The 17,878-nt window shown below is 42.1% G+C and overlaps 1 protein-coding gene across 3 annotated transcripts in view; it reads right to left on the reverse strand.

The window, feature by feature from the left end:
- Map4k5 (mitogen-activated protein kinase kinase kinase kinase 5) overlaps positions 1–17,878 on the reverse strand; it is a 97,160-nt gene that overhangs the window by 53,174 nt on the left and 26,108 nt on the right. For all 3 annotated transcript variants that reach the window (XM_028858632.1, XM_037210589.1, XM_037210588.1), the window contains exons 3-6: positions 9,579–9,669; positions 9,092–9,156; positions 5,618–5,673; positions 33–80 (exon numbers count right to left, since the gene is read on the reverse strand). In XM_028858632.1, the coding sequence (XP_028714465.1) occupies positions 33–80; positions 5,618–5,673; positions 9,092–9,156; positions 9,579–9,669 (260 nt within the window). The remainder of the gene's footprint in view (positions 1–32; positions 81–5,617; positions 5,674–9,091; positions 9,157–9,578; positions 9,670–17,878) is intronic.

Below are 17,878 nucleotides of genomic sequence, written 5' to 3' on the forward strand. Positions count from 1 at the left end.
CTCAGCAACGTAAATATATGAGATGAACTTACTTTGATGTCTCTATGCATTTTGCCTTTAGTATGCAAATAGGCAAGACCCTGAAGTTAAAAAAGAATATGCATTAGCAGGATAGTATCAAAAATGTTTACCTTAATTCTGAATCAGAAAAACTAAACAGCCTTTTTCAGGGGATAAAGGGCTTCTTTTAACTAGTTAAGGAGCACTGTTAACTCCTTTTCTGGTAGAACTGAAAACGTTTTCCTAACGCATCAACACCACGATTAAAACAATGAACATACCGATCACTCCCCAAAGCGTTCTCCTCTTCTGCGCTTTATAATCCTTCTCATTCCATCGACACTGCTCACCGCTCTATGCCAGTTTCCAATCTTATTGGCCTATTCTTCCTGCTTTGCGTTTCCACAGGGATTCCAGAATCAGCTGTCAATTGCCCTGCCGCTCCCCCACATCCCCACCAGATAGTTCCCTATGCAGCCTAGACTGGCCTCAACCTCATGCTTTTCCTGCCCAGGGTCCTGAGTGCTGAGTTACAGGCATGGGCCAACGTGCCTGACTGGCTTGCCAATTTCTTTAACAACAAAAAAGTCTGGCCGGGCGGTGGTGGCGCACGCCTTTAATCCCAGCACTCGGGAGGCAGAGGCAGGCGGATCTCTGTGAGGTCAAGGCCAGCCTGGGCTACCAAGTGAGTTCCAGGAACGGCGCAAAGCTACACAGAGAAACCCTGTCTCGAAAAACCAAAAAAAAAAAAAAGTCTGGAACTGGGGTTCTGTTTGGGGAGAACCCCACTAATCTCCTAGCTCATGAATAGCACAGTTATAAGCTCACTTAGGTCTTTAATTCCCCTCAGCAATTCTGTGGCTTTAGTACGTAGGTGTTTATGTACTTCTGCTGTATTTATCCATGAGACTGTCATATCCCTTATGCTAATGAAAGTAGCTTGCTCTTGAGATTTTAATTCCTAATTCTGAAATCCACCTGATTTGAAAAGCAACCTGAAGCTTGCCAATGTTGGTTCTCACTTAACGTGTTAGCTCTAGGGGCTGCTTTGTGGATTCTCTTCAACAGAAATAATTATGTAGTTTGTGAATGAAGAGTTTTGTTTGCTATTTTCAAAACTAGATTCCTTTTTATTTTATTCTTTTTTCCTTTCACACTATCAGAAACCTGGATTACAAGGTTGGAGCGGACATCTTTGTCTTGTATCAGGGAAAAGATGACTTGGCCACAGCATTTTCATGGATACTCTGCACTGAGTTAACCTAGCTCCTTTTAAATGTGTTATAGCTGGATACTTACATTTTATTTTTTTAAATCAGTTTACAAAGCAGCCGTTTTCCTTACAGCTTTTCACACAGTCTTAGTGTTGGTTGGGCCTCCTCCTCTTTTTCTCTTGCCTCAGTTTCCTTACCACATTCCCAAAGCTTTCCCACACTACTCCCCACTTACCTTCACATACCAAATGCTCTCCTCCCCCTGCCTCCCAAAGCCCTTTCACCCGAGGCCTCCTTCCCAGTTTCCTGGCCTCCTTAGAAGCCGTAGCCACATAAACAAGCACATAAAGATTGGAAGCTAGGGCCCCACATGAAGGAGAACCATGCGGTATTTGTCTTTCTGGGTGCTCAGACATTTATTGGGAATAAGCACTGTCTGCACTAAATGTTCCCTTCGCTGACTGTGCAGCTTTCTCCAAAGTTTACTGTAAACGAGCATACTTCCTAGGACCATCCACTTCTTATATAATGTCTGCTCTTACATCTTGTTGGACTATCCTGGGAACTTGTAGTAGAATATTATTTTAAGGTGCGTTACTTTTGTTTATTTTGCATTTGTTTAAGTCTGTGAAGCTGTTACTCTGCCTGTCTAAAACACTGATGGTCTAATAAAGAACTGGCCAACAGCAAGGCAGGAGAAAGGATAGGTGGGGCTGGCAGGCAGAGAGAAGATATATAAAGAGAAGAAAGAGATGGAGGACTAAGGAGAAGGAACAAGAGAGAAGGAGGACTCCAGGGGCCAGCCACCCAGCTACACAGCAAGCCAGAGAGTAAGATTTACAGAAGTAAGAGAACGGGAAAAGCCCAGAGGCAAAAGGTAGATGGGATAATTTTTAAAGTTAAGGAAAACTGGCTAGAAACTAAACCAAGCCAAGGCCAGGCATTCATAATTAAGACCAAGTCTCAGTGTGTGTGTTTTATTTGGGAGCTGGGTGGCAGGCCCCCCAAAAAGAGTAAAATATGAACAACAACAGGAACTTATTTAAAAAGTTCTGGTGTATGTTGCTGTATGTTTTACGGCATAACTGTCTTTGAATGATTTATAGAATACAAACCTGAGTATTCATCCATCTTCCCACTTTTTTAAATGACTTATTTTTATGTTGTGTGCATTTGTGTCTGGCCTGTATGTATGTCTGTGTGAAGGTGCCAGATCACTTGCAGCTGGAGTTTCATACAGTTCTGAGCTACCATGTGGGGGCTGGAGGTCCTCTGAAAGAGCAGCCAGTGCTCTTAACCACTGAGCCATCTCTCCAGCCCCTGCCTTCCGACTCTTGATCCACATGAAATTATGGTCACTCTTTACTTAGACAGGCCATAGCTGCTATAATACACCAATTATCTCTGTTGTAAAATCTTTTCAATATAAACTCATTTTGAAAAGCCTTTACATTTATTTGTATATTTATCCACATGGTTACCCTGGGTAACAACATAGCATTTTAATTTTGTGTGGAGAATTTCCCTGTATCGGACGGATGGCTCCACTGGTGACTACCTTTCACAAACCTGAAGACATTTTGTTATGGTTTGCATCTGAGCTGTCCCTCAGATGATCATTTGTGTGAACATCTGGTTCCTTGAGACACAGAGACTATCCAGGCACGTGAGGTACTGGAACCTTGAAGGCTGCATCCTCCCGCCCCCTCCCCTGCCCCATTCTGGCCCAAGCCCTTAGCTTCCTGATCACCAGGATGTAGGAGCCATGCTGCCTGCTCCCCGCGCCACCCTGCTTTCCTGCCATGACTGGCGGCACTGAAACCGTGAGCCAACGGGAAGCCTTCCTCCCTTGTCTCTGTGCGTCAGAGTCACAATGAGACAAGTAACCAACACACCTCATTTTGTCTTTATTTCCGCTGGGTACCGAAGTCTATGTCTCCTCCTCTATGTCTATACTGACATTTCTTTTAGATGTAAGTGCGAAGGGAAAGCCCCCCACCCCAATCTGTTTCCTCCCTTGCATGTTTCTACTAACACCAGAAGATGCCAGCATCCCAGCATCCTTGTCTTTGTTCTTTTGCACATGTTGTATCTTTTGTTCTAAGTCAGCGGTTCTCAGCCTATGGGTTGTGACCCCTTTAGGGGTACATATCAGATATTTACATTACGATTCCTAATAGTAGCAAAATTACAGTTATGAAGTAGCAACAAAATAGGTTTATGGTTGGGGGGTCAGCACACCATGAGGAACTGTATTGAAGGGTCACAGCATCAGGAAGGTTGAGAACCACTGCTCTGTTTCTAACATTTTCTCCTTATGTGAGCAATTCAATGATGATGATGATGATGGTGTGGATTTTCCTTTGTTTCCTGTACTTACAAGAGTGCTCAATGCTTTGGATCGGCAGGCCCAGTTTTCATTAAACTTGAAACTTTTTGTTCTGTTCTAGTCAGTACGGCATCTTATTGGCTGTAGGTTAGGTTCATTGATTTTTACCCTTCTTATGATGCTTCTTTGCATACCCAATAATCTTTAGACGATCAATACAATAAACTGCACTTTTGAATATTGTGTGTTTTGAGATTACTCTGCAGCGTCCTGATCTGACTATTTCAGCTGCCTTGGTCACCCTGCACTCAGCGTGGGCTCTTCCTTTAGCACGGTCTGGACATGTTCCCACCGCCTTCATGGCAACAAAACTTTCCTTGCTTGTGTCCTACCTCTCATGACCTCCTGCCGTGACCTCCTGCTCATTTCTTAAAAACACTGTTCCCTTGTCCTGTTTGAGAGGTACGGTGACTACTACCCTCTGTTCCTCCATGTTGACCAAATGCAGACGTCCATTAGCATAACAGAACTTTAAAACTGGAACAGATTTGGGGGGCCATTGCTGTGAACCCTTGTTTCACACCCGGGGAACCAGAAATACGGAAGAGGCTAAAGTCAGTTACCCGGCCCAACTATAAATCCATGTCATTTTTTTTCTTTTTGGTTTACACTCCATCTGTTGCTTAAAGAAACAATGGACTTCAGAAACTAAAACTAATTTGCTAATAATTCTTTGCTATGAGTCTATGATTAGGTTTGCGTTTTAAACAATATATTTCTATTAGGTATATATCTTGGAAAAATTTATTCCTAGTCATTCCTCCTACTTGTATACACAGATTAAACCAAACAAAGATTGAAAATATTCGAGAAAAAAATGTATCTCTAAATGTATATTCAGCTTCACTTTTTACCCCCTGAACAGCAATGTGGTAATGACTTCCACAGTATGTTTGGTACACCAGCTATTGTTAAGTGATCTACAGGAGCATGTGCACAGGTTATGTGTAAATGTTCCATCATTTTATGTAAAAGACTTGAGTAGCTGTAGATGCTAGTATTGGTGGAGGTCCTGAAAACAATCCCTTAGATACTAAGGATAATCACACACCAGAGGGGCATTTATTTGTATTTATCTCATAGTAGACTGGGAATAGTATGTCTTGGAGTACAAGGATATGCCCTCTATAAACTGACTACAATTTTTCTTGGATCTGATCAATCTAGGTTTATTTTAAAAGAACTACATGTACATACAGAAATCAATTTCATTTCTAAGCAAACTACACAATCTAGGAAGCACCGGAGAGAAGCCTCACTAAACAAGTATCAGCTGTAATGCTCCCCCTCCCGAATCAATACCATTATTTCATCTCCACACCTCATTTAAAGGCCTTAAAACAGATGAACAGTCCTGTTATCACTAATGTTTGCAATGAATAATCTTTCAGAGGGCTGAAATAAAGTGTAGAAATGCCAAGACGCTATACCTTTAGTGAAGACAGTGTGTCAAAGCTTTCACAGGCTCTAAGTAAAACAAAGGCATGCTTCATTTATTTATTTTGCAAAGGCATGCTTTTGATTTGTTAATGAAACTTAGGAAAGGGAGTTCTGCTAGCAGTGACCTGTCTTAATGACACACAGGACTAAGATATGACAAGAGACCTCCTGCTTCTGTAGAGCATCCTGTTCACACCCACCAAGCTTGAGGTGCAGGTTGGACAAGTCATTTCAACCGACAAGTCTACAGACACATTCACTTAAACAAGCCATAGGTATGGTTTTCCTTAGTATTGGTAGCAACCCATGCCACCGAAGTACACTACCACACATGACCATCTGTGTATCATTATCAAAAATAAAATAAAATAAAATGTGACCACTGCACCTCTCAAAGGCTGTTTGAATAAATTCTTGTAAATCATTCGTGAAAACGTTAGCAGCTTTACAAAATTAAAACATGGAAGCTGGATTGGGAGATGATTATTATTAACTCTTTAGCTTTGGGGCAAACCATTACTTATAGTTACTAAGTGTGAAACTGCCTTTCCAGCTACTTAAGCAAATACATTACCTGTAACGTCTCTCTGCACACATAGGCTATTTGCAATTCAGATAATGGTCCAGTAACTAGGAAGAAAGAACAAAAAAACCACATTGTTGTTTGATGCTAACGTTAAAGTCTGGCTGAAAAATGATGAAGCGGCATACGAGTCTATATGTATCACTGAATGCCTTTTCTTCTGACCATGAGCAGACAGTGTCTGTGTAACTAAGTAATGAAGCACAACACTGAGTATTTTAAAGTCTATTTTGAAAACAAGAGGTTTATCCCCGGACAGCTCTGGACAGTGAAAATGTAAAGTGTCCATAATGTGCAAAGCTTGGTACCAGTGCCATAGGAAGGCCCACAGAAAGCCAAGGCCATAAGCTCAACACAGTCTCAGAACAGGCATGAGCAGGGCTGGCCGTGCGTGAATCAGACATCTGCGGGCACAGAGCACCGTAAGGAGACTAGCTGGGACTCACCGAGGAGTATTATAGGCGTGTTTTAGAGGCTGAGGTACTCTTTCTAGTATAACTCTTCACACAATCTCAGAACAGGGAAGAGGCTTGATGCAAAGCATCAAAAGGAACCAGACTACTTCTGGAAAGCAGATCTTTCTCTAACATAAAATATAAAATTCTTAGCAACTATCAGGGGCTTCTGAACAATGCTTCTTGGTTCATGAGAGGGAATCTGGGGTTCTGCCTGCTGCTGCTGCAATCCAAACTAGAACTGACATGAGATCTTTGTATAGAGAAATACCTTACTGCATCGTTTAATGCTGGCTGGCTACACCTAATTGGGAACATAAAAGTTCGATTTTTAGTACGCTGATGAAATAACGATGCAAGAAGTGATGTCATTTTATTAGTAGCATCTAATTTACACACGTGTGCACACACATATCTTTCTTAAATAAGGTCTCACTACATAGCCTGGACTGGCCTGGAACTCACTACTCTATGTAGATCAGGATGGCCCCAAACTCAGAGATCTGCTTATGTGCAGACATTTTTTTTTTTTTAGTATACTACTTAAAGGAATAATCCTTAAATTCAATTTAACTAGGAAAAATAGTAATCAGGTTTTAATTTTGCAAGCAGAAATTTCATAAAAATGTCTCAGAATAATTCTTTAAGCATAGAAGGGAAAGTGAAAAACCATCAGCCGTATTCTCCATATTTTCAATAGCTCTCATTTATAAAAGGTTAAGTGGGTAAAGATTGTAATTAAGTAAAAACTTTTCATAAAAAATTATAATTCTTTAAAAATCTTAGAAAAGAATTTTAATTGCCAGGTGGTGGTGGCCCAGAACCAAGAAGGCAGAGACAGACGATATCTGAGTTCGAGGCCAGCCTGGTCTATAGAGTGAGTTCCAGGACAGCCAGGGCTACCCAGAGGAACTCTTTCTTGAAAAACAAAACAAAACAAAAACAGAAAAGAATTTTAATTCAGTGATATAGAGATGTTGTTATTTAATCAATATTTCTTTAAAATCAATAAAAGGACAAAGAGAATAGTTATTCTGGTAGTTTTAATATAGAAAAACTTTCATATTTCTAAAAGAATAAAATGTTTTTCTTTCTTTTTTAAAGTAGGGTTATAGCTTACTAAGTTTTTTTTCCTTTTGAGACAGGGTCTCACGTAGCCCAGGCTGGCCTTGAGTCAATCCCCATGTAATCAAGGATGGCCTTCAACTTCTGACTTTGTACTTTTGCCTCCTAAGTGCTGGAATTTCGGTGTGTACCATCAAACAGGCCCTTATTAAAACTCTCAATAGATAGTCTAAACCGCAGGACTTTGTGTGCTTGTAGTATTTATGCAGTAAACTTTTGGAAAAAAATAAAGAAGAGTAGCCAAGACTTGTTATTTGCTATGGTTATTTGTTGTGACAAAATTGGCAATTTTAAAATTTATAAATGAATGACACAATAATACATATTTATCGGAATTAAGAACTTTCTTCTGGGCTCCACTTTTCCTCCCTTAGAGGCAGTGACTTGAGATTTTGGTATATCAGTCCTCCCATTTTGCTATACATTTACATTTGTGTATATTTGTAAAAATAAAAATTCACCGGGCGGTGGTGGTGCACGCCTTTAATCCCAGCACTTGGGAGGCAGAGCCAGGTGGATCTCTGAGTTCGAGGCCAGCCTGGGCTACAGAGTGAGTTCCAAGAAAGGTGCAAAGCTACACAGAGAAACCCTGTCTCGAAAAACAAAAACAAAAACAAAAAAAAAAAAAAAGAAAAATTCAAAAACCTAAGCATGATCACCTGTGCTACACAATTTTTGAGGAGACCTATTCAGGTCGGTCTACACAAAGCTATGTTCTATACTGTTAAATGCAGTTAGTTTACTTCACTGCTCACCTGATATTATAAAACCTTATTGATCTTTATAGGCTGCAACACTGGAATAATCTGTTTTTACATCCATTGTGGCTATTTCAGAAGCTGCATGAACAAACTTTGATGGCTTTCAATAGAAATTTTTAAGTATGTCACATAATTCTTAATAAATTATATATATTTGCAATGGGTCTTTCACTATCCCATATTAAACGAAGAAAAGAAAAATATTTCATAAACATTTATTCTCAGTTTCACAAATTGTAGCAGTTCAAGAACCTGTCCAGCACACACCTTAAACAGTCGACACAAAAATGACTTCTAAAACAAGTTATGAAGAAAGTCACGTTCAACCGAGAAACTGACTGACTAGTCTTTTCAAAACTCACACACGTTAGTACAGATGTCAGAGTGCTGACTCCCACCCTGTAGCTCTGTCTGGCTGACTCCTTCCTACGACTGTCCTGTAAAGCAGCTCGCTCGGGAAGTCCCTCTGCAGTTGCCTTGCTGCTTTCTTAGAAACTCACGCTGGGGGATCTGTGGTTGGTATGTAAAATGAATAAAAAATTTGTTAAAGAAAAAAAAAAAGAACTAACTAAAGCCGGGCAGCGGTGGTGCACGCCTTTAATCCCAGCACTTGGGAGGCAGAGCTAGGCACTAGGCAGATCTCTGTGAGTTCAAGGCCAGCCTGGTCTACAGAGCGAGATCCAGGACAGGCACCAAAACTACACAGAAACCCTATCTCAAAAACAAAACAAACAAACGAGAACTAACTAAAACTAACTCTAAATAGGATTTAATTGTTAGCAGTTTCAATGCTTAGTCCAGATTGGCCTTAAACTCTGGACCCTTCTCACTGTGCCCTACATGCATCTATCTGGGGTAACAAGAACACACGCCACGCCCAGGTAAAAAGTAAAATTGACACTCTACAAGCATTTATGGTTCTCTTAGTTCTGCCCCAAGCAAAATTAGCTGAATAATCAAGGGCAACAATAAGATCCTTAGTTTTTAAATATGTGTCTGGGGACAGGAAGAATAATGCCAGAGAATAAATCTACCCAAATCATTTCCCTTGTTAGCTAGAAATGCCCAACAACAATCATAAGAGCCACAGTAGAGTTTAAGATGTAAAATTGTATTAACAGTACCATGATAAATATCTTGAAGTGATCCGCCACCACAGTATTCCATGCAAATCCACAGTTTTTCCCTACTACAATGAGAGAGAAAGAAAATTATAGCGGCCTGTAATCCTCAACTACTGACGTAAGTTCTCTACAGCTCTCACTCTTAGCAGCACACTGGGCGCTCTGCAGAAATTGACAGGAGGCTGCCAAGCAGTCCTTCCTCAGCACACATGAGAGCACATCACTGTCCGTTCGGTTTCCGTCTGAAAAAGGCGTTCTGTTACCGTCATTCGTAACGACCCATTAAGGCCGCCAGACAAGGCATGGCCACAGAAACGGGGGTGCGCATGTTAACCCAGCAGGGAGATGGAGGGAAACCCTACAGGACTTAGAATTCTGGACACCGTTTTCAAGACGCACACACGTGAGGGCGCTGGCACAGACGGAGGGAGGGGGTAAGGAAGAGAACAGGAAAACTAGATCGAGAGATGGTGCGTCTGGATTTTACCTGAGATAGCTCCCAAAGTAGGCCACGATGTTGCAATGTTTACATTCTTTAACCATAAATATTTCTTGTTGAATCAAAGAAAAATCATCACCTGAAAAAGAAAGTAAGTTGGTCACTATGCTACTCCAAATGTGAAGAAGTATGAGAAGACTGTATTTTGCAGTGGTTGGAATAGTCTGTAGTTACGGTCATGCCCACTTGATCTGTGGTACAATTTAAGTTTTCCTATGCACATAATCTACATTATATACCTCATGAATGCTAGGATGCCCCCACCACTGAACTATATCCTATCTCTTTGTTCACTCTTTGTGGGTGATCTGCACATTAACGAAAGTGGGGTAATGAAGTCACCCACTACTTTTATTTGAGCAAAGAAGAGGAAGGGGATGGTGAGAATTTGTGGACACACCTGGACAGTTGAGCGGTCAATGATGGGTGTCTTCCTCTACCACTTCCCCATTTCCTTCTTAAGCAGGGTCTCTCAGTAAATCTGAAGCTTGCTGACTGAGCACGATTAGCTTGTCTGTGAGTCCCAGGGATGCTCCTGTCTCCTTCTCCCAGCACTGGGGCTACAGGCACCCCACCAGCAACAGCTTTTTTTACGTGGATGCTAGGGTTTCAAACTCAGGTGCCAACTCTTGGATGATAAGCAATTTACCCACTGAGCCGTCCTCCCAGCCCCAAAGTCACTCCCTACTATTGTGTCTGAACTGAAAGTCCCTATATGCACAACAGTGTCTGTTGTATGCAGTTGGGTCCAACATTCAGTACATATCTATTTATAATCATATCTTCTAGCTGGACCGCTCCATTTGTTAATATAAAATGAGCTTCTCTATCTCTTGACTCATTTTAATTGGTTTTGTCAAACACGAGAACAACCACTCGTGTTTGCTTTCAGAGTCCAACTGCCTGGCACATCAGCACTAGACTTTCAGTTCACGCGCACCTTTCCCGGTGAGGTGAGTTTCTCGTGGACAGCCATCAGCTGGTTCTTGCTTCTTATCTGTTCCCCGAGCCTGCACCTTTATTTTCTTTCTCTCTCTAAAACTGGCCACAACAATGGGTTCCTTATGACAATTTCCTGTGTCTATCATTGCACTTTGTTCATGTCTGTTCCTACATTCCCATCTCTTGTTCTCCCACCACATTCCCACCGGTCCTTCCTCTTCCCAAATAATACCCCTTTGTTTTCATAACACACACACACACACACACACACACACACACACACACACACACACATGCACACGCACACGCGCGTGCGCGCGCGCGCACACACACACACACACACACTTTTAAATCTACATTTTACATATGACAGAATACATGTGATGTTGATTTTCCTGGGTTTGGCTTAATTTTGCCTAATGTAATCAGTGTTTGTATTTTTAAAATTACATTTGAGGGTGTGTGTGTGTGTGTGTGTGTGTGTGTACATTTGCACACATGTGGAGTTGAGAAGACAACTGGGGTCAGCTCTCTTCTTGCACCATGTAGGCTCCAGGTTCTAAACTCAGGCCATCAGGCTTGGCGGCAAGTGTGCTGAAGCCTCTCCTGGATCTGGTTCAGGGTTTTTTTGTCTAGATCTTTCACCTAATTGGTTAGACTTATTCTTAGTTTGGTTTTCCCTGATTTCTTTCTCTGCATGCTCATTGCTAGTTCACAGGAAAGGCTGTGGTTTGCACACTGGGCATGCAGGATGCAGGCTACTTCTACTCCTGCAGAGTGGACTTTAGGTTGTGTTCTCAAGGTGAGTTTCATCCTATCCAGGCCATTTTAAGGATGCGACTCGTTAGCTGAGAACCACAGGACTCATTACCTCTGGTTTCAGCGCCTCCTCCTTCCCACGTAGTATCTTCAAGTGCCTTCGATTTGACATTTACTATGATTCCAGTCTCTGTTTTTTTGTTTTTTTTTTCCGAGACAGGGTTTCTCTTTGTAGCTTTGTGCCTTTCCTGGATCTTGCGTTGGAGACCAGGCTGGCCTCGAACTCACAGAGATCCGCCTGGCTCTGCCTCCCGAGTGCTGGGATTAAAGGCGTGCGCCACCACCGCCCGGCTGATTCCAGTCTCTCTTATAGTCAGCTTCACTCCCGGACTATTTTGTTTATGTTAAACACACTTTAAATGACTCCACTACCCCTCTACTAGTCACCCCCCCCCCTCTAAGATGATGTTCCTCCCTTCAGCAGGAGCTACGGTCTGTGCCAAGTCATCTGGCTGCTGATGGTACCTGGGTAGACAACAGGACCGGGCAGGACTCATCTACAACCTGGCAGGAGACCACTTTGGTGTCTTTACAAGTTGAAACACGAAAAATGAGTCTATTTTCAGTTATTAGCAGAATCAATAACTCTGCTCTACATAGAATCTGGATATATAGATACTCTGGAATATCGAATATAGAATTTTGGAATCTACAACCAAAGCTCTGAGTTACTCTGGCTACAGTTCTTTTCGATGTACTCTGAAAACCACATGGCTGAGTAAGTCCTGACAGGGGAACAGAGAGCTCCCCCAGAGAAGCCTCTGCTGTGTTCTCTGACTCTGATATGGGCAGCTGCTGGCTGCACCAAAGCGGACCAGAGAACGCTGGGAGCCTCGGAGGCCATGTGATTGTCATTCCGGCCTTTCAGTCCTGGGGATGGAGAATGTAGCCTGAGAACCCCAGGAAAAGTGACTCACAACTATTGTGTGATATTTTGTTTGTGTTCTGACAAAGATTGCCTGGAGATTAGAGGGCAGAGCTAGCCACTAGTTAACCTTAGAGCCCAGGTAATGGTTCACACCTTTAATCCCAGCACAAGCAGGAGGTGGAGACAGAATATAGGTGGGTGGAGACAGGATCTCGGCCCCCATTCTATCTGAGGCTAGGGAGAGGTAAGAAGTCAGTAGTGGCTGCTCCTTTGCTTCTCTGATCTTTCGACTCCTGTTTTTATTGATAAGACTAATTAATCACGTTTCACACATCAGCCAAGAAGGGAGACCATCCCACACCAAAGAGGGATGGAAGCTCCGCACACTACATGACAGACACTAGACCAGCCCTCACTGGAATAACTACATGACTGAAAGCCAAGACTGGCTTGAGTCCCCTGGAATAAGCTAACATTTCATTACTTCCGTAAGATATTTATTTCTGAAAGCAAGACTTTCCATCTATTATTTCATCAAATATTATCTGATCTATGCTTTTAAGATCTACTATGTATGTTTCTACTTTGTTGCTTACAGGTTAAAATTATTAACACGATGCTTCTGAATTACGCAGAAAGCTACTAAAACATGTCCATCCTATAGAGGCTTCATAATGGAACTACCACTTTTTTTCCTCTGGATCTCGCTCTGTAGACCAGGCTGGCCTTGAACTCACAGAGATCTGCCTGGCTCTGCCTCCTGAGTGCTGGGATTAAAAGCGTGCACCACCGCCGCCCAGCTGGAACTACCACTTTTTAAATAATAAAAATCTTTTTATGTTTTAGTCTATATTATTGTAGCAACATTAATGCAAATATTTTGTCACTATAGAGAAGTAGTAATAAAATTAAGATTACTCATAAATTTACCAACTAGATAAACATTGATAATTAGCATTTTGATGTTTTCTTCCATTTCTTTACGTATGTAATTATGAGGCTCCCTCCACTATATACATGAATGGGACTCATATGCCATAGCCTAGCAAGACTACTTTCAGCCAATGATAAAATAAGCACTGTTCTTGTCATTAAAAATCACTTTAAAAACTCCCAAACTGGAAAGCAACAAGGAACTCAAATTGAATTAAAGACCTAAACATTACTCAAACTCCTAGAAGAAATCCTAGTAAAAGATTTACTAGGTATGACTCCAAAAGCATAATTAATCAAAGTGGAAAAAAAAGGACAAAAATACATGAAACTTTAAAAATTCACATTCGCCGGGCGTTGGTGGCGCACGCCTTTAATCCCAGCACTCGGGAGGCAGAGCCAGGCGGATCTCTGTGAGTTCGAGGCCAGCCTGGGCTACCAAGTGAGCTCCAGGAAAGGCGCAAAGCTACACAGAGAAACCCTGTCTCGAAAAACCAAAAAAAAAAAAAAAAAAATTCACATTCATCAAAGGACACAATCAACAGACTAAGAAGCAGCCTGTAGAATGGAAAAATGATATGTGAAAACAATGTATCTGATAAGGGGTTAATATCCATAGTATATAAAGAGCTCCTATAACTCAACAACTACAAATTAAATTAACTTCATCAAACAATAGGTAACAGATGTTAACATCTATCCAAGGACAACAAATATTAACCATTTGAAAATCAGAGAAAATACAACTGAAAACCACAAAGAAGTATCACCTAAGTCCATAAGGATGAGCCTTTTTTTTTTTTTTAAGTAACAGTAGGGATGTAGAGATGATGGAACCTTATGCCCACTGCTGAGATCATAAAATGAAGCAGCTACTACAAAAAACCAGTACAGCAGCGCCTAAGAAATGTAAAATAAAAACAGCACGATTATATGATCTAGTTATTTATCTAGTAAGCAACTGAGTATACACCCGAAGAGCACGTCTGGAGTCTCAAGGAGATACACGCATGCCCATCGCATGCCCATGGTCAAAGAATGGTATCCAAAGTAGCCAAGAGGTGGACGAAACCTTCACTGTGAGGTAAGTGGGAACACAGACAGACAGACAGACAGACAGACAGACAGACACACACACACACACACACACACACACACACACACACACACACACACGGAAATGATGCGGCCTTAAAGGGGGGAATTCAGGGCTGGGAAGACAGCTCAGTCTGGTAAAGTACTTGCTGAGTCCAAGCCCCAGTATCTATGTAAAATGCCGGGCCGGAGATGCCGGGCCGGAGGTGTGGGTCCGTGATCCCACTACTAGGAAAGCAGACTCAGGATGATCCCTGGGACTGCTGACCAGCCAAATTAGCTAACAAAGAGCCCCAGGTTCCAATGATGGACCCTGTCTCAGAAAATAAGGTAAACGGATGCTGAGGAACAACATCTGAGGTTGACCTCTGGCTTCTTCATGCAGGTGTACACACATCCATGCTCACCTACTACACACACACACACACACACACACACACACACACACGTGAATACTTCACACACACTGCGTGCACACCCATGCACACCCAGTTTAAAAAAATGAACTGTTTTTAGAAATGCAATAAAATCAGGGATATAAATATTGTATTTGCTAAGCTTCAAACAGCAATGAAAACCAGTGACACTGGGGATCATGTAGGTTTGGTTGATTCAGGTGGTAATCAAGAAACATGAGGTTTTTTTCCCACTGAGCCAAGTGAGTGTGGAATGTTTATTGATAAAGTACCTTAAAAACACTAAAAAAACAAAACAAAACAAAAAACAGTATTGGGGCTTGAAACTAGGGCCTCTTGCATTCTGGGTAAATGCTCTACTACTGAGCTACATCTCCAGCCCCTCCCCTGTTTTAGAAAATATTTTAAGACAGGGTCTAGCTAAGTTGACCATGCTAGGCTTGAACTCACTGTAACCTGCAAGCCTTAAACTTACAATCTTTCTGCTTCAATTTTCTTAACCTAGAAAATCTCTGTAAGTTTCAAATTTACTAATGTAGAACCTGACATTGGAGGCCAATTTAGAACCTGGCATTGAAGGTCATGGATTTTTTTTTAAAATGAAAATAATTTTAATATTGTGTTCCAAGACAAATTGGGAAACAGAGTGCCTTAGGAATACAATACATAGGATTACCTACACTTTAATTGGCACAAAGTTTTCTACTTAGCCTTTATTCATTTTCTATTACTTAACAATAAAGCAGAACTTTTGTGTGTGGGGTACATGCATATGTACACATGTGAGAACATGTGCCTGTGCAGAGGTGGGGGCCGGGGAGGACGTTCAATGCTCCACTCTATCACTACTCAACGTATTTCTTTGAATCTGAACTTGGACTTAGGCTAGACAGCAAGACGGCAAGCCTGAAGGAATCGTCTGTATCCATCCTCACAGTGCTGGGGTTACAGGTTTGGACTGCAGGCTTTCTATATGGGTGCTAGAAATTAAAAATAAATAAATAAATAAAGATTTGTCCTAGAACTTGCTCTGTAAACCACGCTGGCCTTGAACTAGGTGACTCTCGCCTGCCTCTGCCTCCAGAGTGCTGGGATTAAAGGCATGCTCTACTACCACCTGGCTAAATTGAACAATTTTTTTAAAAAAGATTTACTGTGTATATGTGTGTATGCACATGTGCAGGTACTCGAGGAAGCTAGATGAAGGTGTTAGGTCCCTTGTAGTTACAAGGAGTTGTGAGCCACCTGATAGGGATGTTGGGAACTAAACTTGAGTCCTCTGGAAGAGCAGTCTCAGTTAGTTTCTATTTCTGTGATAAAAACCATGACCAAAAGCAACGTTGGGAAGAAGAGTTCATCTCATCTGAGAACTCTCGGGTCGCAGTCCATTACTGAGGGAAGCCGGTATAGGAACCTGGAGGCAGGAACTGAAGCAGAGACCATGGAGGAGTGCTGCTTATTGTCTTGCTCCCTGTGGCCTGCTCAGCTGGCTCTCTTACACACCCTAGAACCTCCTATCCATGGATGTTACTGCCCACAGTGGGCTGGGCCCTTCCATATCAATCATCAATTAATAAATTGTCCCACAGGCTTGCCTACAGGCGAATCCTAGGGAGGCATTTTCTCCACTGAGGTTCTCTCTTAGATGACCTTAGCTCGTGCCAAGCTGACATACAACCAACCAGAACAGGCAGAAAGGACGCTTAACTGCTGAGCTCTGTTGCTTGCATAGAAAATGGTCATAATGCCAAGCCATCTCCCCTGCCCCTAAAACAAAATTCTGATGTTCATTTGTGCCCTGAAATTTATTATTATTACTATTAACATCTCCCCAGTTCAGAACTGAAGCATCCAAACAGTGAAGAGAGGGCTACAAATATTTTACATTATAGCGTTTTAAAGGTGAAAACTGTAGGCTGAGACACGGCTCAGCAGTTAGGAGGGCATGCTGCTCTTCCCTCGGACTGGAGCTCCAGTTCTCAGCACTCACAGCTCCCTGTAGCTCATCTGTGGACGCCTGCACACAATGCACACAGAGGACATACACAGAACTTTCTGACTGAAACTATGGGTCTTGTTCAGCAAAGACGAGCATCTGCTGCACAAGTGTAAGGGCCTGAGCTCTCACTCCCAGAACCCACATAAAAAGCAGATGTGGTCATGCACATGCTTTCAACCACAGGGCCAGGGGGCAGGCAGAGACAGGAGGATGACCTGAGCTTTTTGGCTGCCAGCTTAGCTCCAGGTTCAGTGAGAGATCCTGTCTCATGGGAATAAAGGACAGAATGAGGGTAGGCACCTCCATGTTACACACACACACACACACACACACACACACACACACACACACACACCTACATACCCACACACACACACACACACACACACCCCTTAGAAAGAAAAAAATAAAACTGTTTAGTTCCCCTTTTTTCTTAAAGGTCATTAAGCTTTTAAATAGTTTCAAAAAGCAAGAATGTACCACTTAACTAGAACAGCTGATGGTTTCATTCAAGGCACATCTTTATACACGTCTGGACATTTCTCCCTAAAATCTCTTCTAATTCTTCCAGGAAACAGGGTTTCCTGGTAGCATTAAAAAACTTTTAAACATCTATTGAAAGATATTAGCACATTTCCACTTACTTAGAAAACCCTAAACTAAGGAAGTACTCTCAACTTTTTATTTTAAAATACTAGATCATTTCATGAATATTCCTAACAGCATTAAAACACCGCCCCCCCAAAAACCAACCAACCAAGCAACCAAACAAACAAAAAACAAAAACAAAAAACAGCCGGGCAGTGGTGGTGTACACCTTTAACCCCAGCATCTAAAAGGCAGAGGCAGGAGTTCAGTCTGGTCTACACAGTGAATTCGGGCCAGGCAGCATTACATGGTGAAACTGTCTAAGCAAATAAGTAAACACTTGTAGAGCCAGGAGCAGTAACACACCCTTCTAATTCCAGCACTTGGGAGACAGAGGTAGGAGGCCTTGGCTGCACAGCAAGTCTGATGGCAGCCTGGGCTACACAGGACCCTGTCACAATAAACAAACCACCATCGCCAACAAACACACCGGGGAGTTTCACTCTAACAGGATAAGAGGAGAGAAGAAAGGAAGAGGAAGCTTTCCTGGGTTTTTTGTTCCTGCTCTGGCTGCTGGCCACCACCAGCTACAGACTGCTGAGCAGGCGGCAGGCTGAGGTAAGCATCC

Source organism: Peromyscus leucopus, chromosome 14, assembly GCF_004664715.2.
Source record: "Peromyscus leucopus breed LL Stock chromosome 14, UCI_PerLeu_2.1, whole genome shotgun sequence".
NCBI classification, from domain to species: domain Eukaryota; kingdom Metazoa; phylum Chordata; class Mammalia; order Rodentia; family Cricetidae; genus Peromyscus; species Peromyscus leucopus.